The sequence below is a fragment of the Pelodiscus sinensis genome, chromosome 1, assembly GCF_049634645.1.
Source record: "Pelodiscus sinensis isolate JC-2024 chromosome 1, ASM4963464v1, whole genome shotgun sequence".
Classification (NCBI taxonomy): Eukaryota; Metazoa; Chordata; order Testudines; family Trionychidae; genus Pelodiscus; species Pelodiscus sinensis.
This window is the reverse complement of record NC_134711.1, coordinates 308,307,834-308,324,281: the sequence shown is the minus strand read 5'-3', so window position 1 is coordinate 308,324,281 and position 16,448 is coordinate 308,307,834. Positions and strand designations below refer to the sequence as shown.

General features: G+C 42.9%; 1 protein-coding gene across 9 annotated transcripts in view; it reads left to right on the top strand.

Moving 5' to 3' along the window:
- The window catches only part of LOC102455710 (Putative N-acetylated-alpha-linked acidic dipeptidase), a 54,272-nt gene that overhangs the window by 15,739 nt on the left and 22,085 nt on the right, over positions 1 to 16,448 (top strand). For all 9 annotated transcript variants that reach the window (XR_012900762.1, XM_006118380.4, XM_075919388.1 and 6 more), the window contains 5 exons: positions 5,271 to 5,396; positions 8,163 to 8,349; positions 9,985 to 10,078; positions 14,244 to 14,342; positions 15,564 to 15,649. Coding sequence is in view for 8 of the 9 variants with exons in the window: in XM_006118380.4 (XP_006118442.2) it covers positions 5,271 to 5,396; positions 8,163 to 8,349; positions 9,985 to 10,078; positions 14,244 to 14,342; positions 15,564 to 15,649 (592 nt within the window). In the remaining variant the exon portion in view is untranslated. The remainder of the gene's footprint in view (positions 1 to 5,270; positions 5,397 to 8,162; positions 8,350 to 9,984; positions 10,079 to 14,243; positions 14,343 to 15,563; positions 15,650 to 16,448) is intronic.

Below are 16,448 nucleotides of genomic sequence, written 5' to 3'. Positions count from 1 at the left end.
CATGGTTCCATCTTATTTGTCTGCTTTCTAAGGTAAATGATTGCAATCTGTTCCGTCTGTCTTCACAGTTTCTCCACACCTTTAATCACCCTTATCACTCCAGTTCTGCACACAGTATTTCAGATGAGCCCACACCCTTGATTTATACAAAGACATTGTAATAGTCTCCCTATTATTCACCATTCTATTCATTATGCAGCCTAACATCTTGTTAGCTTTTCTGACCACATTCAGGTCTAGGTGCAAGAACCACCTCTTAGGGGACGTCTATACAGCAACAGTATTTTGAAATAACTAGCATTATTTTGAAATAACTTAATCTCTGCCTACACAGCAGGCAGTTCTTTTGAAATAATGGTGAAATACTGTCAAGGTGGATGACTTCTTTACTCTGACTCCTGTAACCCTCATTGTACGAGAAGGAAGTTGGAGGAAGAGTGCTCTATTTCGAAATAAGTGCTGTGAAGATGCTCCCAACTTCAAAATGAGATATTTCAAAATAATCTACACAATTGACGTAGCCCAATTTGCATATCTTCTTTCGAGTTAAGCCCTGCTGTGTAGATGCACCCTTAGAAAAGGCCTTCTCTGAGGCCTGCTTTATCCTACAAAATTAGGTTGATGTATGCTGCTTTTGTCAAGTTAACTGTGTAGGTATCTACACTAAAATGTCACTCCATCCATGCAACTTGCCCACTATACGAACTTAATAATTCCATCTCTGCAGGAGATGTAGCACTTAAGTTGATATAGTTAGGTCGATGCAGTGTCAATGTAGAAATTGCATCATTTTTATCAGTTTTCAGAAACTGTCCCACAATGCTCCACACCGGAGTTAAATTGGTGCAAGCACTCTTGATGAGGAAGTACACCACTGTCACAAGGAGAATAGTGTGGATGTGTAATCAAATCTGTTAATGTAATTTCAGTCAACCTAAATGTGTAGTGTAGATTTGCTCTAAGTAACAGCATTGCACATTTAAGGATATGTCTTCACTACCTGCCAGATTGACCACTTAGTGTTCTCCCATTGAGTCCGATACTTTAGTAGAATGAGAAATATAGGAGGAATCGATGGGAGAGCATCGCATATTGATTTACTGCAGTGAAGTGCAGTGCATTATTCATGAAGCTGAAGTTGTATAACTTAGATTGACAGCTGCAGTAATGTAGCCTAGACCTAAGGAGATCTGAAGAGAGGAAGTACTGTAGAATACAAGAAAATAAAAAAAGAAAGAAAATACTTAAGTATATACAATGGGTGTAAGGAAGGGGTAAGATTATTGCTTTTATCTGTTCTAGTGTTTTTAAATGTTAAGTTTTTAAGAATCAACTAGTGCCATGACCATTTACATTTTTAAACACAACTGTCTTTGGCTGCATTAGATTTTGAGTCGTGTTTGTGGTCAATAAATCTGGGTGAAATTTTTGGAGGGACTAGAAACTGCTGAAAATTCATTTTATAGTCTTTGGAATTCTTAATTTGGGTTGCATTCAACAATTAGTTTCTGGGAAAATATTCTAAAAATATTTTTAATGTTTCAAAACATTTAATTTTTTTTATTTCAAATTTTTTCAATTCCATGAACATTTTCAAAAAAATTATTTTGGTTTAAATAAAACCAGGTTTTTCCCCCAGAACAATTATTCACTCAGTTCTAATTATAAGAGCAAAGGAGTCAGATGCCACTTCCCCCCCAAAAAAGTTGAGATTGGTCACCCTTCCTACCCATCCTGGCTAAGAAGTATTGATGGGCCCATCCTCCATGAATTTATTTAGTTCTTTTTTGAACCGTGTATAACAGTGGTCCCCAACGTGGTGCCTGTGGGCGCGAGGGCGCCCACTGGGCCATTTCTATGCGCTCGCGGAGTGATCGGGGCAGGCCCCGGGCACGTGGTACTTGGGCGGTGCCGGCCCCTGGGCGCATGAGCGGCGCTGAGCCCGGGTGCACAGCACATGGTCAGTGCCGGCCATGGGCGTACAGCGGTTAGCCGGCCCCACCTCCGGGTGCGCAGCGCGAGGTCTGTGCCGGCCCTGGGCGCACAGCACATGAGCGGCCCCGCCCCTGGGTGAGCGGTGCAAGAGCTGTGACGGCTCCGGGCTTGCAGCTGATGGGCAGCGCCGCCACCGGACAAGCGGGGCGCATGGGCGCTGCCAGCTCCTGGGCGAGTGACACAGGCGCCGGCTCTGGGCATGCAGCGTATGGGCAGTGGCGGCCCTGCCCCGGGAGCACGGAAGATGGGCTGTTCCGGCCCCGGGCGTGCGGCGTATGGGCAGCCCCACCCCTAGGCATGCAGCACAGTTGTGGCGCCAGCCCAGGGAGTACAGTGCATGGGTGGCGCCAGCTCCGGGCACGCAGCGTATGGGTGGTCCTGCCCCCAGGAGCATGCGCAGCCCTTCCCCCGGGCGCATGTGTGGCCCTGCCCCCGGGTGCCCGGCGTGTGAGTGGCCCAGCTCCTGGCAGCCCCAAAAGGTTGGTGACCACTGCTGTATAAGTTCTGTTTTTTACAACATCCTCTGGCAGTCTGTTCCCTATTGGTAGATCCTGGGTGGTAAGCACCAGAAGGAGAAAGTAGGGACTGGCCTCAATGTTCCATCATCGTGGCATCTTCCTTCCTTTATTTCCATATTTGTGTGATATCTATCTGGGCTATGAGTTTCAGGCAGTAACCAGGACCAGATACTTAGCAGGTGAGTCATAGCTCAGGCCATAGCTCAGTCTCTACTTGCTGTGCCCAGTATTGATCTTCAGGCATTTAGTTAAACCCACTAAATCTAATGTTGAGGGTGGCTCTGGTTGGCACTGTACTCCTCGGAGTCTTGAGGAGTAAGGGAAGCCAATGGGAGCTAATGCTCCCATTGGCCTCCCTCTGTGATGATGACACCAAGCTCAGCTTAAGGTCAGCCAACTCCAACTACGTATTTTACATAGCTGGAGTTGCGTACCTTATCCCAACCTTTCAGGTCTAGTGCAGACCTGACTTCAGTAGACGTCATTGGAGTTATGCCTATGTAGAGCTGCCAAGGATCTAACCCAGTGTCTGAAACGTGCCTGTCACACAGCTCAAATTACAGAAATAATATAGAATAGTTAGCTGTGTCGTCCCTAGTCCCTCCCGCCTGCTGTTTGTCGTACCTACCTTTGTGCCTCATTAGATTGTAAGCAGTTTGGAGCAGACGTGACTGCTCAAGTATGTGTAGAGCATCTAGTATCCTGGGGTGCTTAGGAGCATAATAATAATAAACTAACGTGCAATTCAGTCTCTCAAATTATATACAAAGAAACTCAACTTGACTCAGTCCATTTGGAGTCTGTACCAGCACAGCCTCCTAGCATCAGTTCAGCCTTTGCCAACAGAAGCAGCGTTGCTGTTGGTGTAGGAACATCACCTCCCTGAACTACATTGACTACATTGACAGGTGCACTCATTCACCAACAGAGCTGCTTCTGTCGGTATAGCTATGTCAGAGCAGAGGTTCTCAACCACGAGTCCAGGGTCCCCGGCGGGGAGGGGTGCTACCTGCTTTCAGGGGGTCTGCCAAGCAGGGCTAGCATTATACTTGCTACGGCCCAGGACAGAAAGCCAAAGCCCCACCGCATGGGGCTGGAGCCTAGGGCCAAAAAGTCTGTCATCTGGGACTGAATCTGAACTCTGAGCAATTTAGCTTCACAGGAGCCCCCTGTGGCATGGGTCCCAAGCAGCTGCACTGCTTGCTATCTCCTAACACTGGCCCTGGCTTTTACATACAGAAAAGTAGTTGTGGCACTGGAGTTTGTATAGCGTGGTGGGACAGAGAGGACTAAGGGAGAAAAAGGTTGAGCACCCCTGAGTTAGAGGGGTTAGATTTTCACACCCCTGACCTATGCAGCTATGCCTACACAACTTTTCAGGGCAGACCAAGCCAAAATAACAACATAAAGATTTCCAGGCTCCCCAGAATAAATATACCTGCATTCTGCTACAAAGACCTTTTACATCTGCACTTGAAAGGGAATCCTCTGAACTGTCATTCATGCTAAAATTCGACACTCTCCGGGGGGGATTGAACAAAGACACCAACTACCATACCCATTACAAAGATAGCTTTCCCAATTATCACCTCTAATATCATTAACTCACAGACATTTACCTTCCTTCCCCCGCCCCTACATCCCCCTTCTGTTCTGTAATGTGATTTGTCCTTTTCATGTGTGTTCATTTTTTTTAATTGTATCCTTTGGTATATATGGTTGTGACTATTTTCTTCCACTATTTGATCTGAGGAAGTGGGTCTGGCCCACGAAAGCTCATCATCTAATAAACCATCTTGTTAGTCTTTAAAGTGCTACATAGTCCTGCATTTTGCTTCAGAATAAATATACTGTGTCCATTTTGCCACAAGCCCACTTACATATGGCCTCAAAGTTATCAGAGTCTTGCATCGACTCCTCATTTTCTGTGAGTGTAAAAGTAATATGAATCTACTACTAATAGATCCGTAGCAAATCCATGTTCTTCTAGATTTCATTGAAAAGGAGGAATTGCTGCGATGTTCCAATAGCTTTGGGGAAAAGATTTCAAGCATTTTATCAATCCACCCACAGAACTAATCTCTTCTGAAGTCTTTATGAGAGATACTCTAATTACTGGAGCAAAGCCAAAGGCATTACTTTAGTAAAAAATCATACCTAGAAATGCTTATGCTGTGCTTTTGTTCTTCATGTATTAAGACTCCTAGCACCCCAGTGAAGTAGCTAATTACTGTCCCTGCTTTACAGATGGGGAGACTGGTGGGTTTCAGGCATGGTCTTTGGAAGCTTTGCTATTGGCTTAACTGGGCACAGGACTAGGAAGATAAAGAGCCTGAGTCTGCAAGCTGTCTGAGCACTTTTATCTCCCATTACCTTGAATGAAAGGAAAAACTATGTAGCACTTTAAAGACTAAGAAGATGGTTTAATAGGTGATGAGCTTTTGTGGGCCAGACCCACTTCCTCTGATCATATTCTTGTTAGTCTTTAAAGTGCTATGTAGTTTTTCCTTTTGTTTTAGCAAGATCAGACTAACACGGCTACCTCTCTACTATTATTACCTTGAATGGGAATTGAGGGTACTCAAAACTTTTCAGGTTAAAGGCATCTGTCACTTGACTGTGACCACTGAGGCAATCCATATCATTCCCAGGTTTATAACTTGAGTTTCGTGCTCCCAGGTTGACCGCTCATTAGAGTACATCTCATTCCTTAGGCTCGTTGATATCCCTGTTCTCACTGGACCTTTCGTCTTCTAGGGTGAGTTGGTGTATGTCAACTATGGCCGCACTGAAGATTTTTTCAAACTGAAGAGAGAGATGGGAATTAACTGCACTGGAAAAATTGTCATTGCCAGATACGGGAAAATCTTCAGAGGAAATAAGGTAATGTGTCTACTCTACAACTGAGATATAGTCTCAGTTTGTGGTTAAGATATGCCTTTTCTATAATTGATGGCCTTATTTAGAATCTTTTGGCAATCTTAGCATAATTGAGTTGTTTATCAAACTATGCTCAAAGATATTTCATGACTAGGAGAAATCCTAGCACATCTATGACAGTGTAAATAATTAAATCAATTTGTTTAAAATTACTCATTTTCTGCAGAGTCGGCTGCTGTTTAAATTACATCTACTATGTTGCTGTTTAAAGATTTCTTTAAATTGGTTAGGGAGTAACCCAACAGAGGGTTTTTTAGTTAAAAGCCTATGAATTTCCTCAAGTAGTTTAAGTCCAGATTCAGGAAAGTTCATAAACATATACTTAATTTTAAGAACATGCTTGAGTGCTTTCTTTCCTCAATCATGGTCATAGTCCATAGAAAACATGAATATGTCCGTAGTCATATTTCTCTTAAAAATCCAATTGACTTCAATTTGAATAAGATTAGACCTTACATTTAATTTTACAGTTTACCATTAACTTGGCGATCCAAATGCTGAATCTTTTATTAGGGATACTTAGATTTGTGATATTCTTTTGAGGAATATTTTCTGGAGGGACAACTAACTCATATGTATCATTTTCATAAATGAGAAATAATATGCATATTAATCTATCTTGCTGAATTGTTTCTAGATCACCAAGGGTACGTCTACACAGCAGGACTAACGTCAAATTAAGCTATGCAACTTCAGCTACGTCAATGGTGGAGCTTAAGTCAAAATAGCTTCACTCGACTTTTGGTGCTATCTACACAGCAGGAAGTCGAAGGAAAAACACTCTTCCTTCGACTTCCCTTACTCCTTGTGAAATGAGGGTTACCATGAGTTGGAGTAAGAAATCCTCCAGCTCAACATAATTTTGAAATAAACGCTTATAGTGTAGACACGCACGATGTTATTTTGGAATAACATCAGTTACACTGAAATAACGCTGCTGTGCAGATGTACCCCAAATGACCAAGAATCCATCTGGATAGGAAAGGCTCAGGAAAATGAGAGAGAGAATTCCCATGTTTTGTAGCATTCCCCTGTAGCATGCTGCATTCCTAAGACTTGGCAGTAACATGGAGTAATTTTCACTAAAAGGAACACCACACACATTTATTCATGTTTTTATTGGAAGTGTTGCATTCCTACTGACAAATTAGACCAGAAATATCTGGCCCAGTGAATTGGTCTGGTGGATTATATTAAATTTCCTTATACAATTGCATAGGATATAGGATGAAGGCAAATATTGTATGCCCTAGGAATCGCTGTAGTAAATTTTGACTATGTTTATCTGGACATTACAACCTGAACTGAAGATTATTTGCCTCTCTCTTACTATACTGTTCTGTTTTACCTGAAAAAAAAAAAAAAGGAGAAGAAGATTAGGAAGCCAGAATGAGAGCTATAGTATTTCAAAGCACTATCCATGGGGCCAGAGTTAAACACTGATTTTGTTTGCCAGAAACAGAGTTATGAAAAACTTTCTCTTTGTCAAAACAGCTCAGAGCTTTTCTGCTGCCCTGTCAGCTTAAAGATAAACTGTTGCTCTTTGGCTTTATGTATATGTTCAAACAAATGGAAGATTCACATCCCGGAGTAACGCATTCTTCCATCTCATGAGATTTCCAGTTCTGAAACCTGCTGGATCTTCAGTGTAAATCTCTCACTTAGCAACTAACCTTTCAAGTGGTGTTAACACTTGTAAGATTTTTAGAGTGTACACTGAATATTTCAGTAATCAGCTGCTTACTTTTGTCTGAGTGACAGACACAAACTAGAATTACACTTGGCACAGTAGTACAGGTTAGACCGCCCTGGTTCAGCACCCTGTCCTGGATGAGGGATTTTGCCAAACCCGGGGAGGTCATTTTTGTACTCCTGTCACCGGCCCCGCTGGCCTCCCAGACAGCTCCCCACATGCTGCTGATCCCGCTGACCTGCTGGGCAGCCATCACTGCTGTGGCTCTTCCAGGCAGCTGCATGCGTGCTGGGGCTCCCTGGGCAGAACTGTGTGCTAGGCACTGAGGCTTCCTGATCAGCTGTGCACGCCATGCCGGGGCTCCATGAGCAGCCCCACATGTCAGACGCTGGGGTTTCCTGGACAGCCCTGCCCCAGTGCTCCCAGCCCCACTGGGCAGTCCCACTGCCATGCACTGGCCGGCCCCATTGTCAACTCCCATGCATGCCAGACCATGGATGTTGCCAGACCAGAGAATTCTGGTTAAGAGAGTTTCAGCCTGTACTCTGTAAATGGCTCTTCCATGTTCTTGCATATATATCCTGCCTCGGATTCTAAGTAGTGCTAAGTCCTTTATTCACATGTTATATCAGGTTTCTCAGTAGGATACCAAATCTGCTAGTGCCAGAAAATTGCATGTGACAAGAATAATTATGAGCCAGTTTCTTATTTTCACCAAAATCCCTTTAAACCATTTGGGTGGTGTCAAAGAGCCTTAAAGTGGGTGTCCATGTAATTTATAGCCCTTTGCAGTGCCAGAATGGTAATAAACAAGATTCTGGTGCTAGGACTTGTCACCATTGTCAGCCTACCATTGAGGAGACTAAAAGGGAATACTGCTTTAACCATTCCTTCAGTGCAAAGAGTCAAAGAATCTATTCTGTGATGTGCTTGGTACCCTCCCCTTGCTTTGGGATGATGGCCTTGAGAGTTCAGGCTGTCAAGCAATGAATAAGGAAAAGGGATTTGCTTTTTAGGTGAAGAATGCTGAGTTGGCTGGTGCCAAGGGAGTTATTCTGTATTCAGACCCTGCTGACTACTGTGCCACTGGGGTAGATCCCTTTCCAAAAGGCTGGAACCTTCCTGGAGGTGGAGCCCAGCGCGGGAATGTGTTAAATCTGAATGGGGCTGGGGATCCTCTCACACCAGGTTACCCAGCAACAGGTAAGTGACATTGAGAAGAAGCCATTGTCATAGAGCAAGCTTTGATGAGATCCAGCTGGTCCCAAAGAGGTCTAAACTCACCTGGTCTTGCCATTGTATGGAGGAAGCAGCTTTGGGCTCCTCCTTCACAGAGTGCAGCTGCATGGGACTCACAAGAGGAAGCAGGATGGTGACAGAGGATTCAGAGTGGGCAGTGTTGTGCTTTTGAAACTCCAAGTATTGTCACATGGAGAGATCAGTCTGCAAGGGTTAATGCTGAGGGTATGCTCAACAGCTGCAGCACTGGACTGGTAGGGGACACGCTCTGTGCTGGTTCAACTCCTAGCTCACTGGGGCCAGCTGTCACAGGGCAACGTGCACATGATTTGTAAGGACAATATGTGTACATGTGTGTGTACGTATTAAAACTTCTCTCTCTTCCCCTTCATTTCTGCACACTGAGGCTGTGTCCAGACTCCATGCCTCCGTCGACGGAGGCATGTAGATTAGCCAGATCGGAAGAGGGAAATGAAGCCGCGATTAAAATAATCGCGGCTTCATTTAAATTTAAATGGCTGCCCCGATCTGCCGATCAGCTGTTTGTCGGCAGATCGGGAGAGTCTGGACGCGATGCCCCGACAAAGAAGCCTTTCTTCATCGACACAGGTAAGCCTCGTGAAACCAGGCTTACCTGTGTCGATGAAGAAAGGCTTCTTTGTCGGGGCATCGCGTCCAGACTCTCCCGATCTGCCGACAAACAGCTGATCGGCAGATCGGGGCAGCCATTTAAATTTAAATGAAGCCGCGATTATTTTAATCGCGGCTTCATTTCCCTCTTCCGATCTGGCTAATCTACATGCCTCCGTCGACGGAGGCATGGAGTCTGGACACAGCCTGAGAGTGGCCTGAGCCCAGCTGCATAATCCCCCTGAAAGGGATTGGAATCTTGAGCTCTGCAGCTCTACAAGGCTGAGTTTGTTTCTCTTTTCAACCACTGGGCCCTTAGATGGTGCACCACTTATCGGGAGAGCTGTTTGTGGCCCTTTCTCCTCGTGGCCCTACTGTTGTGCCTTTCAGTGCTGCAGGAAAAGATAGTGGGGAGAAAGCAGGAGATCAGGCACCACCTCTGTACAAGACCCAGTGATCCTATCTGCATGAAAGCTTCATCTGCCCTTTACCCGAGCAAAGGTTCCTCCCACTCCCATGTTAAGGTAGTCCTTCTCTCTGCCATCCAACAAAGGAACCCTATCGAGCAGGGGCGGATATAGGGCAGGGAGAGTGGGGCGGCCGCCCCGAGCCTTGCGCTTCAAGAAGCTGCGCATGCACCGTGGCAAGCGGGGGCCCCCGCGAAATTGGGCTGCCCTGGGCCCCGCAAAATGGTCATCTGCCCCTGCTAGTGAGAAATGGTTTCCAAACGTGGAATTTTGTACACACAGCTGATCGGAGATGCAGGGATGTGGACACCGAAAAAGGGTGAGTTGAGGCCTCTCTGACACTGTCTTTCTGCCACGTAGAGAACAGTGTTCTTGGAGAAATCTTAGCCTCATTTTAGAACAACAGAGTATTATTCTTGATGTCTGTGTAGAGCTGTGCTCCATAATGTATCACCCACTCTTAAAAGTAATATAAAAATAAACACCAGTCTTCTACCTCCAGAGTACGCCTATCGATACGAGGAGGCCAGAGCTGTAGGTCTTCCAAAAATTCCAGTCCATCCCATTGGCTACAATGATGCTGAACAGTTTTTACGGTAAGTAAATGGAGGACAAGGAGAAGCTTCATTAGTGTGTCTTGTGAAATCCATGAAGGTATTTGAAAGAAAGAGAGAAAATAATTCATACTGTTCTCTGGCACGCTTAGTAAAGTGGTCTGATATGGGAACCTCAAGGGGAAAAAAACCATAGGAAGCCTTTTATTAGATTAAGTATATGTTGGACATGTGCCCAGAGCATTTTAAATAAATCAGAATAAATATATGTTTAATTGAAGCTATAAAATGTACCTTAATTTGAATAAGTAATCAAAGTGCAATAATTAGCAGGGCTGTCAAGTCACCTACATTTGAATGGTGGGTCCCCCAGCTGAGTTGCTAGCTGCAGGCACTCTCCTACAGTGTATTAAATCAGCTAAATGTGAAATGATGCTAATCTGCTAGAACTTGGACCCAGTTTTCATCTAGAATTTCTCAGTCATTCAGTAAAATGTCTGTGTAGACATTTTTTTGTAAGGCAAGAGTCAACTGTTGTTAGGTTCAGTCTGGAAACTATCAGATAAGTTGTACTCAGTTTGCAAATACATAGTCAGAGCTAGTGGCCATTGGATTCCTTGTTTAATCAAATAAATTCTCCATGATGTTCATTCATTTGCCCTGAGGTCAGATCCTGGGATGTGTCTAAGGGTGCGTCTACACTGCACCATTATTCCGGAATAATGGCCATTATTCCAGAAAAAAACACTAGCGTCCACACAGCAATCGCATTATTTCAAAAGAAAATCGAAATAATGGAGGGCTTTTTCTGATGTTGGTAAACCTCATTCCACAAGGAATAAAACCTCTTTCAAAAAAGCTATTTTGGAAGAGGGTGTGTGTGGACGCTTCACTGCTGCCATATCGAAATAGGTCCTCACCAGGGCCATTCTAAGTTATTCCTCCCTAGTGCCTCCTGGGGCTCTAAATCGAGATAGCATGTCCACATTAGGGGATCCTGCCTCGGATTAATTTTGAGGCTTCCCTGTAGTGTGGACGCTCTATTTTGAAATAAGCTTGCAGTGTAGACATACTCTAACAATCAGCTTTTGCTTTCAGATTTTGGTAGGATGTGAATTGCTATCGTTCTTGTTATTATTTAATATTGATTATGATTGTGCTCAGAGTCTGGTAGTGCTGTGTATTGTACTAACAAGCCTCGGTCCTGCAAACACACACAAGTAACTTTATGTACATAAATAATCCTGTTGAACTCAATGGGTCTACTCACATAAACTGACTCATGTGTAAGCATATTTAGGATCAGAAAAATAAAGGTGAACAAAATCTATGCCCTGAAAGAGCTTACAGTGTCTGTATAATAAGTCTGTGTATCTGTCTGTCTTACAAGCTTTATGAAAATTAATTTGTGAATTCTAAGCCTTAGTAATCGTAAAACAATAGCTTCTAACATGGGTTGGGCATCAGAGATCATTCAAGTGAGCAGTGGTGAAGGGGACACTGTGTGCTGGTACAAGTTCTTCAGTCTTTTTCTTGTATTTCCCTGCTCGACAGTTTCCCCCCCTTCTCTCTGTCGCCTCCCTCCCCCTTCTTGCAGAAATCTTTGAGCCAAAAATAAGCTAGTGTTCAGAGTTGAGAACACAAAGGTCCAAGATCACATTGACAAATACCTTGGCAAGAGTATTTGAAAAATTAGAACATTGGGGTCATTATGGGCAAGGCTGACATGCAAATTCTAGAGCCCTGGAAGTATTGTAAAGTTGTGTGTTCCCTTCCTCCTTCCCTGTCTCCCGTGTTCAGTAACCTTTGATATTTGGTGTATCATAATGGAAGCTATTTGTTTCTATTTTTAAAGAAACAAATAGATATTTTGAATTTGCATCATAAACTTCTCTTTTTACTTGTCTTTTTTTTTTAATTCAGAAGTGTCTAAGTGACTTAGTGTCCATTGATTGGAATAGGACATGGGCTCCAAAGTTACATAACTGCTTTTGAAAATCCCACACATTTGTTGTTGTTGTTATTGCTGCTTTTCTGCTTTGTACATCCTTTGTACATCCAATGGATATAACACTTCCTGGCTTCTGACAGGGAAACTCCCATATATTTAATTTTACATCTATTTAAGCCATCTAAGATACAATGTTAAAAGCTACAAAAATCCAAAATGTATGGCAATTCCATATAATGTGCATAATTGCCACTGCCAGTCTCGGATTTACATACAATTTGCTTATAACTGGTCTTCGAATTTATTTTAGGCGTTCTTCCTGCACTCAATTCTGTCCCTACCTGTATGTGCACATCTTACCCTGAAGCAAATAGGAGCTATCTACCTACATTAGGCCCTCTTTGCATGAAGTTAAAAATCAGTCTCTCCCTAGCTTTCACTGCTCCGTTCCTCATATAGGGATATAGTTCAAGCCAACCTGCTAAGGAATACTGTATTCGCAAATCATTTTCCCACAGTTTTATGCTTCTTTCATAAAAAAGTGATGCAAGTTTCAAAACATTATTTTTATGATTCGATGAGCCAGTAGGTAGTTGGCAATATAGCATACATAGTCATTTACCTTTAATTGTGTCTGAGGCCATGTCTAGACTGAAGGTTTCTTTCGGAAGAAGCTTTTCCGGAAGAAGCTTTTCCAGAAGAGATCTTCCGAAAAAACTTCTTGTGCAAGAACATGTCCACGCACAAAAGCGCATGGAAAAAGCGATGTACTTTTGCAAAAGATAGCATCCAGACTATTTGGGCGCACTCTCACATAAAAGGCCACTCAGAACCACTTCAGGCAGGGCTTTAGGTCACCATTTGCTTCTGAATGCTGGTGCCAGAGCCCTTGTAGAGACACGCACTTAAAGGGACCTCTCTGGACAATCGTTTCTCTGCTTCTGCTGTGTGCTTGCGTACCTCCTCGAGGGACAGCAAAGCTCTTGCCGTGCCTGCTGTGGTTGCCCAGTTTTTGTGGACACCACAGCTTTTTCCTTTGTGACATGGAGCCAGAGCTGCCCCTGGGCATGTGATGGCCCCACACGGCCATGCTGCAGTTTCTGCAGCACTTTGTGCCGGCTGCCTTCCTGGTCCTGACTGAGCTCGACCCCGAGCTCATTCTGGGGATCCTCTCCCTGGGTTCAGTAGCAATACCCTTGCAACCACAACCCTCAGTGGAGAGGTGTTTCTGGAGGCTGGACACCAGTTCCAACTGGTGGGACCTGCTGGTCATGGAGCTGTGGGATGACCAGCGTGGCTCAGCTGGGCTGCAGGGCCAGGTGGAGGGAGCTGGTGTGCAGCTCAGCTGGACTGGGGAAGGAGCCAGCAAGTCCTGGGGGAGAGAGGCAGGCAGGGAGCAGCAGGGGGCCTGAAATGACTTCCCCTGGTCCGGAAAAATCCCTCATCTGGGACCAGTCAGGTCCCGAGGGTGGCAGACCAGGGAAATCCAACCTGTATAGATTTTCAATCCAATAGGCTCTTGGGCATAATGCATATGTTTAATAGCTTTGTGAATATGGATGCACTTGAGTGTTACACAGATTTGGGGCCAGAATACCAAAACTGAGGTCACCTTCTGACATTCATAGACCCTGACAATTACCCTAATTCTTATAAGCACTCAACAAAATATATTAATAATAAAAAAAAATTGGCTAGAATGCTGGAAAGGCATCTATTCAAACAGACTGCTAAGCAGGCATTGATTTTTATTGACTTAACTGAGGGCTTTCAATTGTTCGCCATTTAGAATAAAGTCTGGTCTAGTCTGTGTTTATTTTTTTCCCAAGACCCTTGCAGGTTTTAAAGCTAAATTAACTACCTCTTACCATTTGTCACAAGTCCATGTTTATCACTGAAATGTTACATTTAAATTTCAGTTGTATGGCTGAAGGGTCAGTTTAGTGTATCCAGCACTGATGCAAATGCTTGGAGTTATTCTGGATTTACAATGGTGTAACTAAGACCAAGATCTAGCCCATAGGCAGTGGTGCAAGAAAAGATCACTTGGTGCATACAGTCCAAGGTCCCCTCAGTTTTAGAGGCCCATTTGATACATTTTCTGATAAAGTTTAGATTGGTAAGCTTTTTGAGGAAATTGCTGGGTTTTACAGCATTTAGCACAATGAGGGCTTGATCCATGACTGTGGTTCCTAGGCACTATACTTACGGAAATAATAAATAAATAAATAAAAACAGAGGTTTTTTTTATAACAGTAACATGGGAGGACCTTCCCCACCTGACAGCAGCTGGAAAGGAAGCCTGAATGTGTCTTACAACATTGGGCCTGGTTTCATAAACAGTTACTCTACAAGGTCAGTTTTGCATTACATAAAGCAATTACATTGCATTACGTATATATTGCATTACATATAACTAAGGAAATATAACGACAGTTGATGAAATCTTTGAACTAGAGCTCTTTATGTTTTTTCCTTGGCATCAAGGCATATGACCTTGTTTCTTCTGGACTAAGCAAAACATCAGCTGAGTTTAACCCTGTTTTGTTGCAAATCCACACATTGCTCAAGTTCCAAGCAAACCATGACCCATTTTCATTTGAAAGGTTCCAATCTTAGCAAACTCTCGGGTCATTCTGGGCAAAGTCAAAGGCCTCATAATAAAAGTTGCATGCAGTTCTATTTTGAGCTAAACTGTCTTCAGCTTTTGGACCACTTATTGCATCATATAACCTAGGGAAAATATTAACCTCAAGTTTGCATAGTTCTGAAAATTCTAATTCAGTGTGTTCTTTAAATAGCAAGGCCTAATTTTTGCTTCATGTGACTGAGGCCATGCGAGCTAGAGAATTACAACCAACAATGAGAATCCACATGCATCCTGGAGTTCTCATTCAAGCTGAGCTATTACAATGACCTCAGATGAACCATTCGACTTCCTTCATAGTCAAATTATCAGGAAAATTAAACTAAAAAAAAAATCCATAGGACTTCACAGAGAGCTAGACACTGTCCCAAGGTGGCTGGCACATAAGTGAATAAAAGACATTTTTGTGTTACAACTTAAAATGTCTCCTGTTGTTTTGGGGCCTGATATTCCATTGACTCCTGTCCTTGAGATTTCATTAACTACAATAAATTTACCATGGAATTACACTGGCTAAGTGAGAGAGTAATCCTATATTTAGTAAAAATATTTATAAAATGCATTATTTTTCCTTTCTCCTTCCCAACATTAAAAACAGCTGCTTTCAGAGCATTCTTTTAAGTTCAGAGCTTTTAGTTTGTTACCAGTATAAATCATAGCACCAACCAGTAAAAATAACCTTACCAATATGACACACACAATGGGATTACGTAACTTTCTAGTGCCAAATTGTGTCCCAAATATTAACACTATAAATCCAGAGCAACATCACTGGATTCTTACCAGGTTTGTTTAACTGAGAACAAAATTCATTCCCTAATCTCTCGCTATAAACAATGTATTTTTCATTTTACACATTTTTAAGCATATAATATTTTATTAAGTAATCTGATGAGGTCTCTCTTTCAATTTGCTTTCCAATGCATTAGGAAGGTGAAAATGCATGTTCACAGTAACAATAAAGTGACAAGAATTTACAATGTGATTGGAACCATCAGAGGAGCAACAGAACCAGGTAAAGCCGTTTGTCTTATAAATTGTCTGTGGGTGCAGTGAACTGCAGATACACCTAATTAAGCATTGTAATTGCAAAGGGAGGATGAGAAAAGGGGTTTTCTTTGTATTCTACTTGCTGAGCATGTCTATTCATACACATTGGGGATTTCCTACAGCAGCACTCGCACAGTTCTAAGTTACGTCAGCACTTTCATTATAAAACTGATTTTCCAAGTGGAACATAATCTAGCCATAAACACTTGCATCCAGGCAAGTAATATTGCAAGTACATTCTCTGATGGATTTTTTTAAATGGGAGAGTTGTGGGAATTAAATAATAAATGAAAGCTTAGATCTTTCTGAGTTTGAAAAGACATTCATGTTCTTGTCAATGAAATCACTTAACCTCATAATGTTTTATGTGCATTGTATTATGGCATCTTTTATCCAGCATGATCTGAAAGCCCCTAAACTACTTTACAGATATTTATAGGGAAGTAAGATCACTACATCTGCAATCACATATAGCCACTTTTGGGCTGAATCATAATTATAACAACATCAAGCAAGCAGTGTTCCCTGTAAGCTGGGTGCTTGTGTGTCTGCTCAGGAGAGATGCAAATGCCACCCAACTGATTAGCAGAGCACCCACAGGTCAGTTTTATGCTTTTGCTGGTGGTGCACATTTGCAAATGCCTCGGTGCACATAAAAGACACACATGGATGAAAATGATTAAAGGGAACATTGCAAGCAAGACAGCAGGATTTTATTATTTTGGATGCCATATCATGTCAGCTACATCTTCCGTTGTGACTCG